The sequence below is a fragment of the Vanacampus margaritifer genome, chromosome 8 (assembly GCF_051991255.1).
Source record: "Vanacampus margaritifer isolate UIUO_Vmar chromosome 8, RoL_Vmar_1.0, whole genome shotgun sequence".
Lineage (NCBI taxonomy): Eukaryota > Metazoa > Chordata > Actinopteri > Syngnathiformes > Syngnathidae > Vanacampus > Vanacampus margaritifer.
The window spans coordinates 4,770,210-4,782,604 of record NC_135439.1 but is presented as its reverse complement, the minus strand read 5'-3'; the positions used below and the strand labels follow the sequence as shown (position 1 = coordinate 4,782,604).

The window sequence follows — 12,395 nt, the reverse complement described above, 5'->3', positions numbered from 1 at the left end:
AAGCGCTAGCAATGTTTTTAAAAACGAAGCATATTTAAATTAACTAAACCATGCGTGTCATTATTTTTGTTGTCTTTAACTTTACAGTAAACTCCAACAAAGGGTGTCACTAAACAGCTTACAGGGGACTACAGAATCACATACGGCAAATGCTTGCGACGCAGGCAACCTGGTGCATTTTCTTCAAGTATATTGTTTCACTTTCCTTTCTTTTCTTTGGTCCTTCCTCGGGTCTCCTGACGGCCTCACGACTCTGGCTGGAAGTGTTCGGTTTAGGTGAACGGTATGGGATTTTTTAAATAGGTTTTAGGTGAACTAATGAATACACACACACTCGCACGCACGCACAAAAAAAAAAAAAATATATATATATAATAATAATAATACAAAAAAAAAAGGAGAGCAATGATGATGACATGTCAAATCGGTAAAATTACCGAATGAACAATACTGAGCTCTCCAGAGAAAAAAAAAAAAGTATATTGTTTCAAAGATCAAGAGAAGTCCAAATAAAAATCACGGTTAAGCTTTATAACTTATTCATCTAGATCGAGTCAACAAGTGCCATCCATCCATTTTCTCTTGCCCTTGTCGACCCCCATTCGCGATCGGGCTCCGCATCCACACTTTGCCAGTATTTTGTCCCAAAAACACGAGTGTCGTCGTGCGACATCCCGAGCAAAGCCGACACATTCAGAAAACGTTAATTTCTCTGCTAGAGAATGTGCGCACCTTTGGCAAGGCTGACAGGTGAAAAGCGAGCACGTGGGATGTGACATCAACCTTGAGAGAGAGAGAGAGAGCGTGACAGCTCAGTCTGAATTCAAAACACGTCAATGCAAGGTTAGATTTGAAAAAAAAAAAAAAAGTATTGAAAAGCTAACACAAATCCCTTTGCCTTGTTTTCTCTTCCCCGCACGACCTCACTTGCTGCCTTCTTCCTTTTCATCTTGCAGGAATTCAGTGCGAAGCTTGCGGAACCAAGCGGGCCCACGGGCTTTGACACATAACGAATCCCCCGCCCAGGGGGGACAGTGAAGATTCAAACTAGCGATTCCAGCGGACGTCTTCTAGCTGAAGGAGGTCATCTTCTACCTTTTGTTCTTCCCGATGCCCTGAGTGCAGGATCTCCATAGACGAGTCGATTTGGACGATGGAGTGAGGGAGTGGACGTGAGGAGAGCGGGATTACAGCTCTGCGAAAGAGCCCGGCTCGTATCGGACATTAAGCGACTGTCTGAGTGAGAGAAAACATGAGAGGAATCCTTTCCTGTGCCAGCTGCTTGGAGAGCAATTAACCTTCCGGCCAGTGCGAGCGACTACCTGGCTTGTATTTTCTCGATTGCGGCGCTTTTGCTTGTACGAGCGGCGGTCATGTTTCACCCGCCGCTTTGCAGACCGGACTGGACCGGCTGCCAGCGACACGGCGTGGTTCTCCTCCTGCTGCTTCTCGACAGCTCCCTCAAGGCCGCGCAGGCCGCCAAACCCAAAGGCCCGGGTCACACCCACCTCAACTCCATCCGCATCGACGGGGATATCTCCTTAGGCGGGCTGTTCCCGGTCCACGCCAGGGGCCACGAGGGCAAGCCGTGCGGCGAGCTGAAGAAGGAGAAGGGGATCCATCGGCTGGAAGCCATGCTCTTCGCTTTGGACCGCATCAACAACGACAACAACCTGCTGCCCAACATCACGCTCGGCGCTCGGATCTTGGACACTTGCTCCCGGGACACGCACGCCTTGGAGCAGTCGCTGACTTTCGTGCAGGCGCTGATCGAGAAGGATGGGACGGACGTTAAGTGTCTGGGGGGCGGGGCGCCCATCATCACCAAACCTGAGAGGGTGGTGGGCGTCATCGGAGCCTCGTCCAGCTCCGTCTCCATCATGGTGGCAAACATCCTGAGGCTCTTCAAGGTAAGGACGGATGCCAGAACACCTGCTTGCGTTTTTGTCCGAGTTGCTATGTTGGTGTGGCCGAGAAATCTGACAAGGCTGTGAATGAGGTTTAACAATGGAGAACCCAAGAACCCTTTTCTTCTTCGGAAAATTATGAATTATACATTAAATGACTGCTATAAGTTCACTGAACACCCAAAATACATGTTTTTTCAATTTTAACCCAATTTTAAAGGTGAATATTGAAAATCCGGCAAACTTTTACCTGCTTGCGTCAAGTAATAGGGATTTTACTTCCAGTATAATTTTTTAGTGGTAAATTTGCGATATGGTTTGAAAGCTAAAAAGCTTGAAAAGCGGTGACTGAATTACGATGACATTTTGTGTGTAGCTGCGACCCACTGACAAAACCCCCCCCAGCTTTTAGCTAAGATCCGGATCTAATACTGTAGATTTGACTCAACATGTGTGAGCAAATTACGTTGACATTTGGCGTGTCGCTTAAGTATGACCTACAGCTAAAAGGATTAACTTTTGAGCTTATATCAAAAGGTAAACCTCTACAGTTGTGACTTGCCTCTAATGTGTGTCGCTTCGGTACGACTAAAAATGATGATTACCTTCTAGTCATGACTGCAACTTCATCAACACAGATTTTGGTTGCAGATTTTACTGATCAAAAGCTGTGACTCGATTCTGATGAAATTTGTGTACAGACGCTCCCCACCTTACGAACGAGTTACGTTCCGGACGATCGTTCGTAAGGTGAATTTGTTCGTAAGTTGCTTCAGTGCTATATTTTGTATTATAATTTATGTTTAAAGCCTATATAAGTATATTGAAGGTTTATATAAGTATGTGTAAGGCTTGTACAAGTAACCTGCATTGGTTTGTACTGAAAAAAACTTTTAATAAAATGGAGAGAATACGTACAGTACTGTACTACGTATGTTAGAGAGAGAGAGCGAGACACACACACAGTATGTACATGTACGTAATAAGATAAATAAAATGAAGTTTAACTTACTTTTGAAAGATGTACTCGATGCTTAACTCATTCACTGCCATTGACGGCTATAGACGTCAAAAATTAATTTGAACTATTTCTATTATTTTTCCACTTTTGCTAATAAGAGTATGAAAACCTAAAAAAAATCGAATTATTGAACATTTAGAACAGATGTAAAATTTGTGATTAATCGTGAGTTAATTATTGAAGTCATGTGATTAATTACAATTTAAAAAAAAAAAATCGCCTGGAAAAGAAAAGAAAATATTATTAAAAATTAGGGCTGCCAGGCGATTACAATTTTTAATTATAATTAATCGCTTGACTTCACTAGTTAACTCACGATTAATCACAAATGTTATATCTGTTCTAAATGTTCAATAAAAAAATCTAGGTTTTCACACTCTTAACAAAAGTGGAAAAAATATGTTAAACTAATAGAAATAGTTCAAATGAATTTTTGACGTCTATAGCCGTCAATGGCAGTGAATGAGTTAAGGAGATGATGGAGGAGGAGGAAGAGGAGGATTTTATATCATGAGAGATTCTTCGTTGTCGCTGGAAACGGCTTCAAAAGTTATTTCCTGCTTCATGGGGACCGGCGTTTCTTCCTCCTCCTCCTCGCCACGTTGCTCAGCCTCCAATGAGCTCTCACAGCGCCAATCGTCGGTATTAGCGGCGGAAAGAAGCACTACGCGCAATACAAAATCGAACTTACAGCATTTCTTTCCGAACATTTTTCGACATACTGTACGCGCAGAAATGTTCGTATGTACCGTTGTTCGTAACTCGAAAGTTCGTAAGTAGGGGAGCGTCTGTAAAAAATAGCTTACCTTCAAATCATGATCCCACCAAAGACTATTAGAATTTCACGTTTAGCTTTGGTAGGGACCAAGCACTTTTTTATAAAATGGAATAAAAAAATTCAGAGAATCAAGAATTCTGGCATTGATTTCACTTTGTGTTGTTTTCTCTTGGGGGAGATTTCCCGCTTTGTCAGTGTCAATTTCTGGCACATTCTCATGTAGCGTTTGCTCTTGTGTATTTCTTTGATACGAGAAGCGGCCATTTGATTGATTCTTTGATTTATGTTTGCTCTTGCTACAAAGAAAAATACGGAGCAAGAAAACAAGAGAAACATGATAAGGGTTTGTGTGATGCGTGCTGCAACGCAGTGGGCGCGTTCATAAGTTTCGATGGGGAGAGTGAGCCGGGGCATCCCTCGCTAAATCGGATCACTCTGACTTTGCCCGCAAGGAATTGGTTGCTAAGCAGTGAGAAGTATTGCCTGTCACAGTAGCCAAGCGCTTAATATGTTACTATTGGCTTTCATTGCCACCCGCTGTGGCCTTTCTTCCAAGTTGACTGTTTAGATGTGCTAAGGCTATAGACAAACAACGCTCCGTTCATGCAAGGCTTTCTTTTTTTTTTTTTGTCCTTATAAGCGAGTTCTCACGTACATTAAGTAGGACTTGACACAAAAAGTAAAGCACTTATACTGAGCCCATTTGTCACATGAGCAGTTGTTTACAAATGCAAAGAAAAGAGTACGGTAGCTATTGTGAAACATGGACGCTTTGCTGCATTTGGCAAAGTAGAATGTCCTGAATATGACTAGCAAGACATTGTGGGGTGTCGTGTTGGAATCATTGCTTTGCGAGACCCAGCACAGGGTGTCTTCAAATCTGCGAGGATAAGCGGTAGAATTTTGGTCAAATTTATGCCGGCTTTTTTGACAATTGTTTACAGTGTGCGGCACGGCACGGTGGCTGACTGGTTAGCACGTTCGCCTCCCAGTGCAGAGGACGTGAGATCGAGTCCGGGCTTCGGCCTTCCTGGGTGAAAGTTTGAATGTTCTCGCCGTGCTTGCGTGGGTTTTCTTCCGGGTACTCCGGTTTCCTCCCACATTCCAAAGACATGCAGGGCAGGTTAATCGAACGCTCCAAATTGTCCATAGTTGTGAGTGTGGATGGTTGTTCGTCTCTGCCATGTGATTGGCTGGCAACCAGTTCAGGGTATACCCCGCCTACTGCCCGAAGCCAGCTGGGATAGGCTCCAGCACCCCCCCGACCCTTGTGAGGAAAAGCGGTTAAGAAAATGGATGGTTTACACTGTAAAAAAAAAAAAAAAAAAAAAAAGATTTATAATGGGAGTTAATGTGATCAAAATGGGCATTTTATATATATATATATATATATATATATATAAAAAAAAAGTGGTATAAATCTTCCTCTTCCATTTGCAATAATTTAGAAACTACCGCATGGTGCAATTTTGAAACTCTATGTTATGACAATCTTCTGAAATTTTTAGCTTCGTAGTATTTTTTTTTATATAGATAATATTTTTTCAAATTAAATACATGAAAAAAGCCCAAAATTTAGCAAATACTACTCAGGGGATAATTATTAAAACCAGTGATTTTTAGCACCGCTATTCCCGCATATAATCACGAGCACTCTAGTTTGACTTTTTCCCGGCCTCTTTGTTGCTTAAAATCGTACTGTATGCGAAAGTAATGCCTGCGATAATTCAAACAAAAGATAATTTCTCCTTCAACTTCAAAAGCAAGTGTCACCATGTTCGTTGTCTCTTTGAGCTAATCTCGCCTGGAAAAATGATAAATAGTCACCTTTATAACGCATAAGTTAAATCTACGAGGGTTTTCCCACAGTAAAAGAACTCAGCCGGCTGTTTGTCACAAGCTCCTTGATACGTCACCTCGAACTGTTACTTCCTTGCCATTGTTAGCTCTTTGACTGCCAAAAACGTTAAATAACGTTTCGTAAAATCCTATGGAGGAGTGCCAAAGACGTTAAAAGACGTTTTTTTCAAAACAGGTGAAACTAACCATTTTCTATTGTTGATTACTCAAAAACGGAATAAGGTAGAAACAAACTTTTTTTTTTTCTGATGGAAGATGAGAGTCCAATCTTGTTTTGGTAGTATGTGTGTTTCCATAGTCCAAACACATAATTTTCTATGGACCTTGAAAGATCAGTCAAAATGCTTAAAATCGGCTGGCACCCACGGCATCCCTTTTCTGAAAACGTCTGGCAGTCAAAGAGTTAGGATGCTGCTTCTCTGACTCCGTTTTTCCTTGATGAAAGTGATTACAGCAACAGTCGATGACGGCGCATTATCTTGATTTAGCCTTCGTTCGACAAATGAGCTGCTGATTTCATCGTTGCGTGTCAGTGGGCGCGTTCACGAGGGTTGTGAGCGGAAGAACATGCCGCATACGTGTAACGAGGCGAGAGCGCACGTGATTCAGACTGTTAATCAAATGTGGAGTTGTGAATTGTTGTAGGATTTTGATAACTTGTTGTTATGTCGTGTCTATGTTTCATGTTTCCTGTCAAGGGACTACAGAAGTAAATCAGCTGCCGCCAGATCAGATATTACACATTACAACATAAGTCAAAGATAATGACAATCAAACTAAAAAAAAAAACTTTTTAAAAAATCGACAAAAAAATAAAGCTGACCAAATATGATGTAGAGTACTTTTGCCACCTCTGGACATGATAAATCCAAATAACGGCAATCCCGCCATGGACCGATGGCTTCTTTGCACTCGTTGAACGAGCAAACAAGTCACACATTTCCCTAAAGTCAACTTAGATGTTGGTCAAACCAATCATCACTTTTTAATCCCCCTCCCACCCCAAACTCTCGCTGAGGGAAATCATAGCCAGTACGCTGATTGCTCAATAAAATTGGCTGAATGATCATTAGGTGCGGCCCTGGAATACACAAGCCGGCGAGTTTTTATGACCAACCCATGCTCAGCATGTACCAAACCACTGGCCAGTTTCATTTAATGATACGGAGGAAACTTTAGCCCATCTATCATTTACCAAGATTGTTTGAGAAAAGGGGCCTTTTGTATTTGTTTGATTGACAACGTGGTCCCAAAAAAATGGTTTGAGTCTTTGCAATTGTTTGCAAAATTTTACAAAGCCAGATAAAAACAGAAAAAAAATCACTAAGTTTGCAAACATTCATTGCTCAGTGAGATATCAGCTTTATCAACATTTGTAAAAAAAATAATAATAATAAAAAAAAAAGGCCAGTGCCGATACTCGACATTTTGATGAGAATCAGTCCGGCCGATCGTCAATCTATCCCTAGTAATATTACAACAAATGAATCAAAGTTACACGAATCAGGTCATGAATTTAGGAGGAGAATAAATTAGAAAAGCTAAATTAATATTTTACAAATTTAGAGGGAAACACTATAATTTTACTGCTAAAAGACTTTGGGCTCTAGTTTGATGACTGACGTAAGTCATCCCAGCTCATTTTGACAGGTGGCTGAAAAGATTAATTTAAATTGTTGATCTTTAGGGTGTCTCCACATAAGCATTCCACCGACATGTTAATAAGACATGTCAGTACTGTTTTAAGACATTGGGGAAAAAGCACAACATGTCGTCTTCAACAGTACATGCAGAAGAAAAATGTCATAAAGCGCAGGTTTTCTTTTGTCTGACAAGCCAACCGCGACTAAATCCTGCTTTTCAAACCTGCTTTTTTTCTCCTTTCGTTTTTAGCGTCAGAACATAACGTTCGCCGCGCGTTCCTACAGGTAATGAGCATCCTCCATCCCACTCCGCTCGCTCACTCGTGAAAGCACGCTACTCATTCTCTCCTCATTAATGCGCGTTAGCAGCTTCCTTGCATATTTAATTGGCATTTCTCTGATCTCGCACATCTCTTTCTACTCATCGCGGCGCATTAGCATTCCTCTCTACTCGGTGTGTTTCCCGCATTTTGGAGACGGCGTCGCTGCACTCGGATGGAGGGGTCAGAGGAACGCTGTGCTAGTACCACCAGTTTACATGCAACAAAAATCAGTGCAGCTTGGCTTACCTTTTTGGCTTTGACATGATACTTGTAGTGTAGTGTAGCTCACAAGTCATGGGCAGAGAAACTCGGTACGGGCGTGGTTTTTTTGTAAGTAAGCTAAATTGTGACAGAATTGAAAATGCCTCTCTCGCAGACACATTTTCAGAATTAGGCAGACAAAAGACGTAGCAGGTGGTTTAATTTATAGGTAAGGCCGGCACTCCAGAGGCACAACTATTTTGATACAAGAGCTTAAAAGATACATTTGTTATAATATAACCCCTTTAAGACCTGTGCGACATTTCTGTTGGTTTACACTTCTTATCAGAAGCTAACTATGTTAGCAACGGCTAATTTGCGCATCCAACAAAACTCAATGCAGATCTGCTTCACTTCGATTTTGACACGAGAGTAGCGGTGTCTGTATGTTAGTGTTTCAGACTTGAAAGTGGCTCTGGATCTTCAGCCAGCCTAGCTGATCAAGTCATGGGTTGAAAACATGGGTGTGGGGGGGGGGGGGTGTGCTTATTATGTGAAATAGCCCCACTGTTATATAACAGTGCAGGTGGGCTTTCTTGCAGGCACATTTTCAGAAGTACAATAAATAAATATATATAAGATCTATGTTTAATTTCACACTTGAGGGGTGGGCGGTCACTCCAGAGACCCAGCTGTTTGTGTACAAGCACTTAAAAAGTCAATTTTCCCAAATATGCCCTATTTAATACCACCAAGCAGTATGGTCGGCTTCAGTTGAGCGGTCGACACGGAATTAGGGAGAGAGAGAGAGAGTGAGCAAGTGAACAAAAGAGAGAGAGAGAGAGGGAATGAAAGAGAGGGAGAAGATTGTGAACGTGATGTAAAGCAGGTTTGTCACCGTATGGATTAAGCAGTAAAGCGTTAATGGGGAGTGCAATGCGGTCATTTAGGTCGGGTCTCAAGTTATGACGTTCCTGGGATACACACACACACACACACACACACACACACACACACACACACACACACACACACACACACACACACACACGCACACACATATATAAGTGTTAGTTGCCTCTACCGGACCTCCCGATGGCCCCGGCGCACTCATCAAATTCGGACGCCATTTGCCGCATGAGCTCCCATGCAAAGACAAGAAGAAGCGCTTTCAATGGCGGGACACCAATGCGCCGATGAGACTCGGCGGACGCGGGCCATGTGCCGGGTGGCTGTTTCCCGCCAACAATTTTACACAGCAGGCAGCAGCGTCAGCAGCCAGGTGTCACGAGTTCACAGTCTGATGTTCGGGCAACTGCATGCCCCGCCCCGCATATGCTGCTGGGCAGTGGCGAGTTTGGCATTTGTTACTATGGCAACTGTAGCGTTTGTACTAAAATGGCTTCTGCTTGCAATAGTGCAGGAGAGCACTCAGAAAGACACTAGAAGACTTTTCACTCATGGAGGCAGCAGTTCATACACTACACTGTGTGTATGTGGTGACACATCACCAAAGGCATATACACACTGACATCCTTTGACATCTTCATCGCGCAATCACATTTTTGTTGCTTAAGAGAAGTTAGCGAACCTTAATCTGTTCTGTGGCAGCTAACAAAACTCAATGCAGCTCTGCTTACCTTTTGCTTTTGATATGACTCCTTGGGGGATGTGGGCCTTTCGGGAGGAGAGCGTTTCAGGAAGCGTAGTATTTCTTGAGCTTGAAAGTGGCTTTGGATCTTTGCCCTGGGCGGAGAAACTTGCTTCAGTTAGGCGGAAGTACAACACGTCTCTCACAGACACAATTTTAAATTGGGCAAGTAAAAGGATTATTTCTGGTACTAAAAGAAAAACGGAATATTTAACTGACCTCTTAACTGACAGTAGCAACGTCCAATCAGAACGCAGAATCAACAGCCCCTTTTTTAATGATGACAAAAGCAAATTTTTCATTGGTACATTACCTTAATGTGAGAAATTAAAGCAAAGCATGAGCGTGTGCGGTAGGACAGAAATACGTGAGACTAGCGCTCAAGCATGAGTGTTGACAGCTCTAGCATTTTAGCCTAAGTAACATGCTAGCACAAACTAACATGTCATCACACGTGGCCAAGCAAATATTCGTAGTAGCACTTAACATACCGTATTTTCATTTTATTTCTGTATTAACACACACATAAGGCGCACTGCACTATTGGGCACAGGCACGGTTAAACACAAGCTAGTTCAAAACATACGCTAGCATGCATGCTAGCGTATATTTTTTAAAAAGGCAGCGGAGCAAAACTGAGTTCGGTTGTACTCTATTGAAGTATTTAAGAATGTAAACAGTGAGTTTGGTTGTACTTGAAGTATTTAACAATGTACTCATGTTACTTTTGCTCAAACCCTCATCCACTGATTCCTCAAAGTCCTCATCTTCTGTATCTGAAAACGAACAGCTGGGCTACGTCTCCATCAAACACGCCAGCTTCCCTCTCGCCATTGTAGTATTGTCAAGAGTCCGTCGTTACCGTGCGGCTCCTCAGAAATGATTTTGCAAAAGCTCCAACATGAGTGCAAGCAGGCACGTTTAGCCCAAGCATGCAACATTCATTCTCAAATTGTGGCGTAACTCGCTCTAGCAGTTCCATAAAGTGAAAGCGGTGATGATAAATGTTGGGGAATACAGGCAAATTGTAGCTCGCTACAGTGGGTGAAAAGCAGAACTATCTTTTCAGTTTCACTTCTGATGGTACATACAAGGAACGTCATCTAAACCAAGACACCAAGATACCATAAAGTCAAACTTTCATTGTGTTGCCTTGGCAGAAAAACAGCAAATAAATGACATTTTCAGTGAATATCGAAGGAAAGACTCAAAAGAAAAATCCGCAAAATTTGGGAACAAATTGGTCTCTATTTTTAGGCTATTTTTCTCCATATCTCTGTGGCCCTAATCCTCCTCGGCAGGCTTGAAATAGCGGACAAGGCACCCCGAGGCCTCAGTGAAATAAGAGCAATTGAGAAGAGGAAGCGTCGAAGATGAGCGTTTATCACGCAAGAGCACACAAGCGTTCCACATCTCACTCTTTTCTCTTCGTGCCCCCGACGTTCACACTGGAGACGGAGATGACGCTGACCTGCAGAGCTTTCGTTCATGCGCCACGTTTAGTCCACCTTGAGAACCTGCGTGGCGTCTCACATTCGTACCGAAGGGAGTCGTGACAGCGTCTTTCTGTTTTGCCCGCCAACAAACATTCTTTTCCCGGAGGTGAGCGCCATTTGCTCCGTCTCAATCTCAACCTCCTGACTTCATTTACGCCCATGTCAACAGTTCAGCACTTTTGCTTTGGTTTGTTGGTTGAAGGAAAACGACAGCAATAAGAGGATAAAAATGTGGTCGAACGATTTAACCCGACAACAAACAAAAGGCACATATTTTTCTGCTAAAAAATAAGCAATATGCTTGTATTAGACGGAAAACAAAGCTAAATGCTGGCAAGTGCGCAAGAACAAAGACGAAGAAATAAGCAGGGCGGATCAAGCACATCAAAGTTCATCCCAAACCTGACGCGCAGCCTCAAAGGTGCGACAAGACCTGTTCTCACGCCAACGCTGAGTGAAGCAACATTGCGGGAGTTGACACGCTACAGGTTTGTGTGCCATTATTCAATTGGAGTCCAACTGTTCAACACAGGACTCATGTTAGGTTAGGCCTTAAATTTATTCATATATCATAAGTCATATTTGGTAAATGCTGCCTGCGGGGATTTATTATTATTATTTTTTAAATAGTACGGAATAATTAACATTCCACAAAATGTGGTTATAATTACATATTTAACACCATCTTCATGAGGCTCATCAATAGCATTAGCTAGCATGCTAGCCTAAATAACGTGCTAGCACAAATTGACATAACGTCAAACAAATACGTTCATTAGTTTTTATATAAACAGTATTAAGTCATTAAATACATCTTTTTGGACGTTCTACACAATAATAAATTCAATGTTTTCAAATACAGATAAATTGTAAGCATCTTGGGCGCTCCCGTATTATCTAGCGACTCGTGTGTGTGTGTGTGTGTGTGGTGTTTGTGTGTGTGCAAAACAACTTCCTGCCTTCTCTCGGCAACTAATATTCAAAATGACTATCAACGAAATAATGAAAAAACATTTGACAAGAATTCCTATTAAATAGATAAATATCATAATCCTATGATAATAAAGTTGTGATATTACAGTAAAAAAATGCTTTTAAATATATTAATGTAGTGCTATTTTGACCAGCAGATTTTTTTTACAAAACAGCTTGAAGAAAATAGAACACTACTAGCACAAGGAGAAATAAAGAGAATCTCGAAAGTTGTAATGTTATTCAAAATTAAAACAGCCATTTAAAATGTCGTCACATTTTAGTCGGCACAGCCCGTTGGATTCATTATTATTTTTTATGCTAATTGTGCCGACTTGAAGAGTGCAAGGAAGGACTGACCCTGTTCTTAATTGCGTTCAACAGCTTGTTACGTGATTAAAGTCAAATTAATTTCCAGTGTTAACAACAGCGAGTGGATGCTATTTAATTAGCCTTGAAAAACAAAACAACAACAACTCTTTAAAGGTTATACAATAAACAAAACTGAATAAAACTAAGCCCAAGCATACAATTTCCCTTTCA

The 12,395-nt window shown here is 41.8% G+C and overlaps 1 protein-coding gene and 1 long non-coding RNA gene across 2 annotated transcripts in view; one reads left to right on the top strand and one right to left on the bottom strand.

Annotated features, from left to right (window-relative positions):
- LOC144056130 (metabotropic glutamate receptor 4-like) overlaps positions 1–12,395 on the top strand; it is a 156,140-nt gene that overhangs the window by 30,798 nt on the left and 112,947 nt on the right. Inside the window, exon 2 of the mRNA XM_077572618.1 lies at positions 957–1,910. Within this exon, the coding sequence (XP_077428744.1) occupies positions 1,374–1,910 (537 nt within the window). The 5' untranslated portion in view covers positions 957–1,373. The remainder of the gene's footprint in view (positions 1–956; positions 1,911–12,395) is intronic.
- Positions 1–12,395, bottom strand: part of LOC144056133 (uncharacterized) — a 59,934-nt gene that overhangs the window by 38,949 nt on the left and 8,590 nt on the right. The window contains exons 2-3 of the long non-coding RNA XR_013295005.1: positions 9,604–9,653; positions 9,374–9,479 (exon numbers count right to left, since the gene is read on the bottom strand). This is a non-coding gene — a long non-coding RNA (uncharacterized LOC144056133). The remainder of the gene's footprint in view (positions 1–9,373; positions 9,480–9,603; positions 9,654–12,395) is intronic.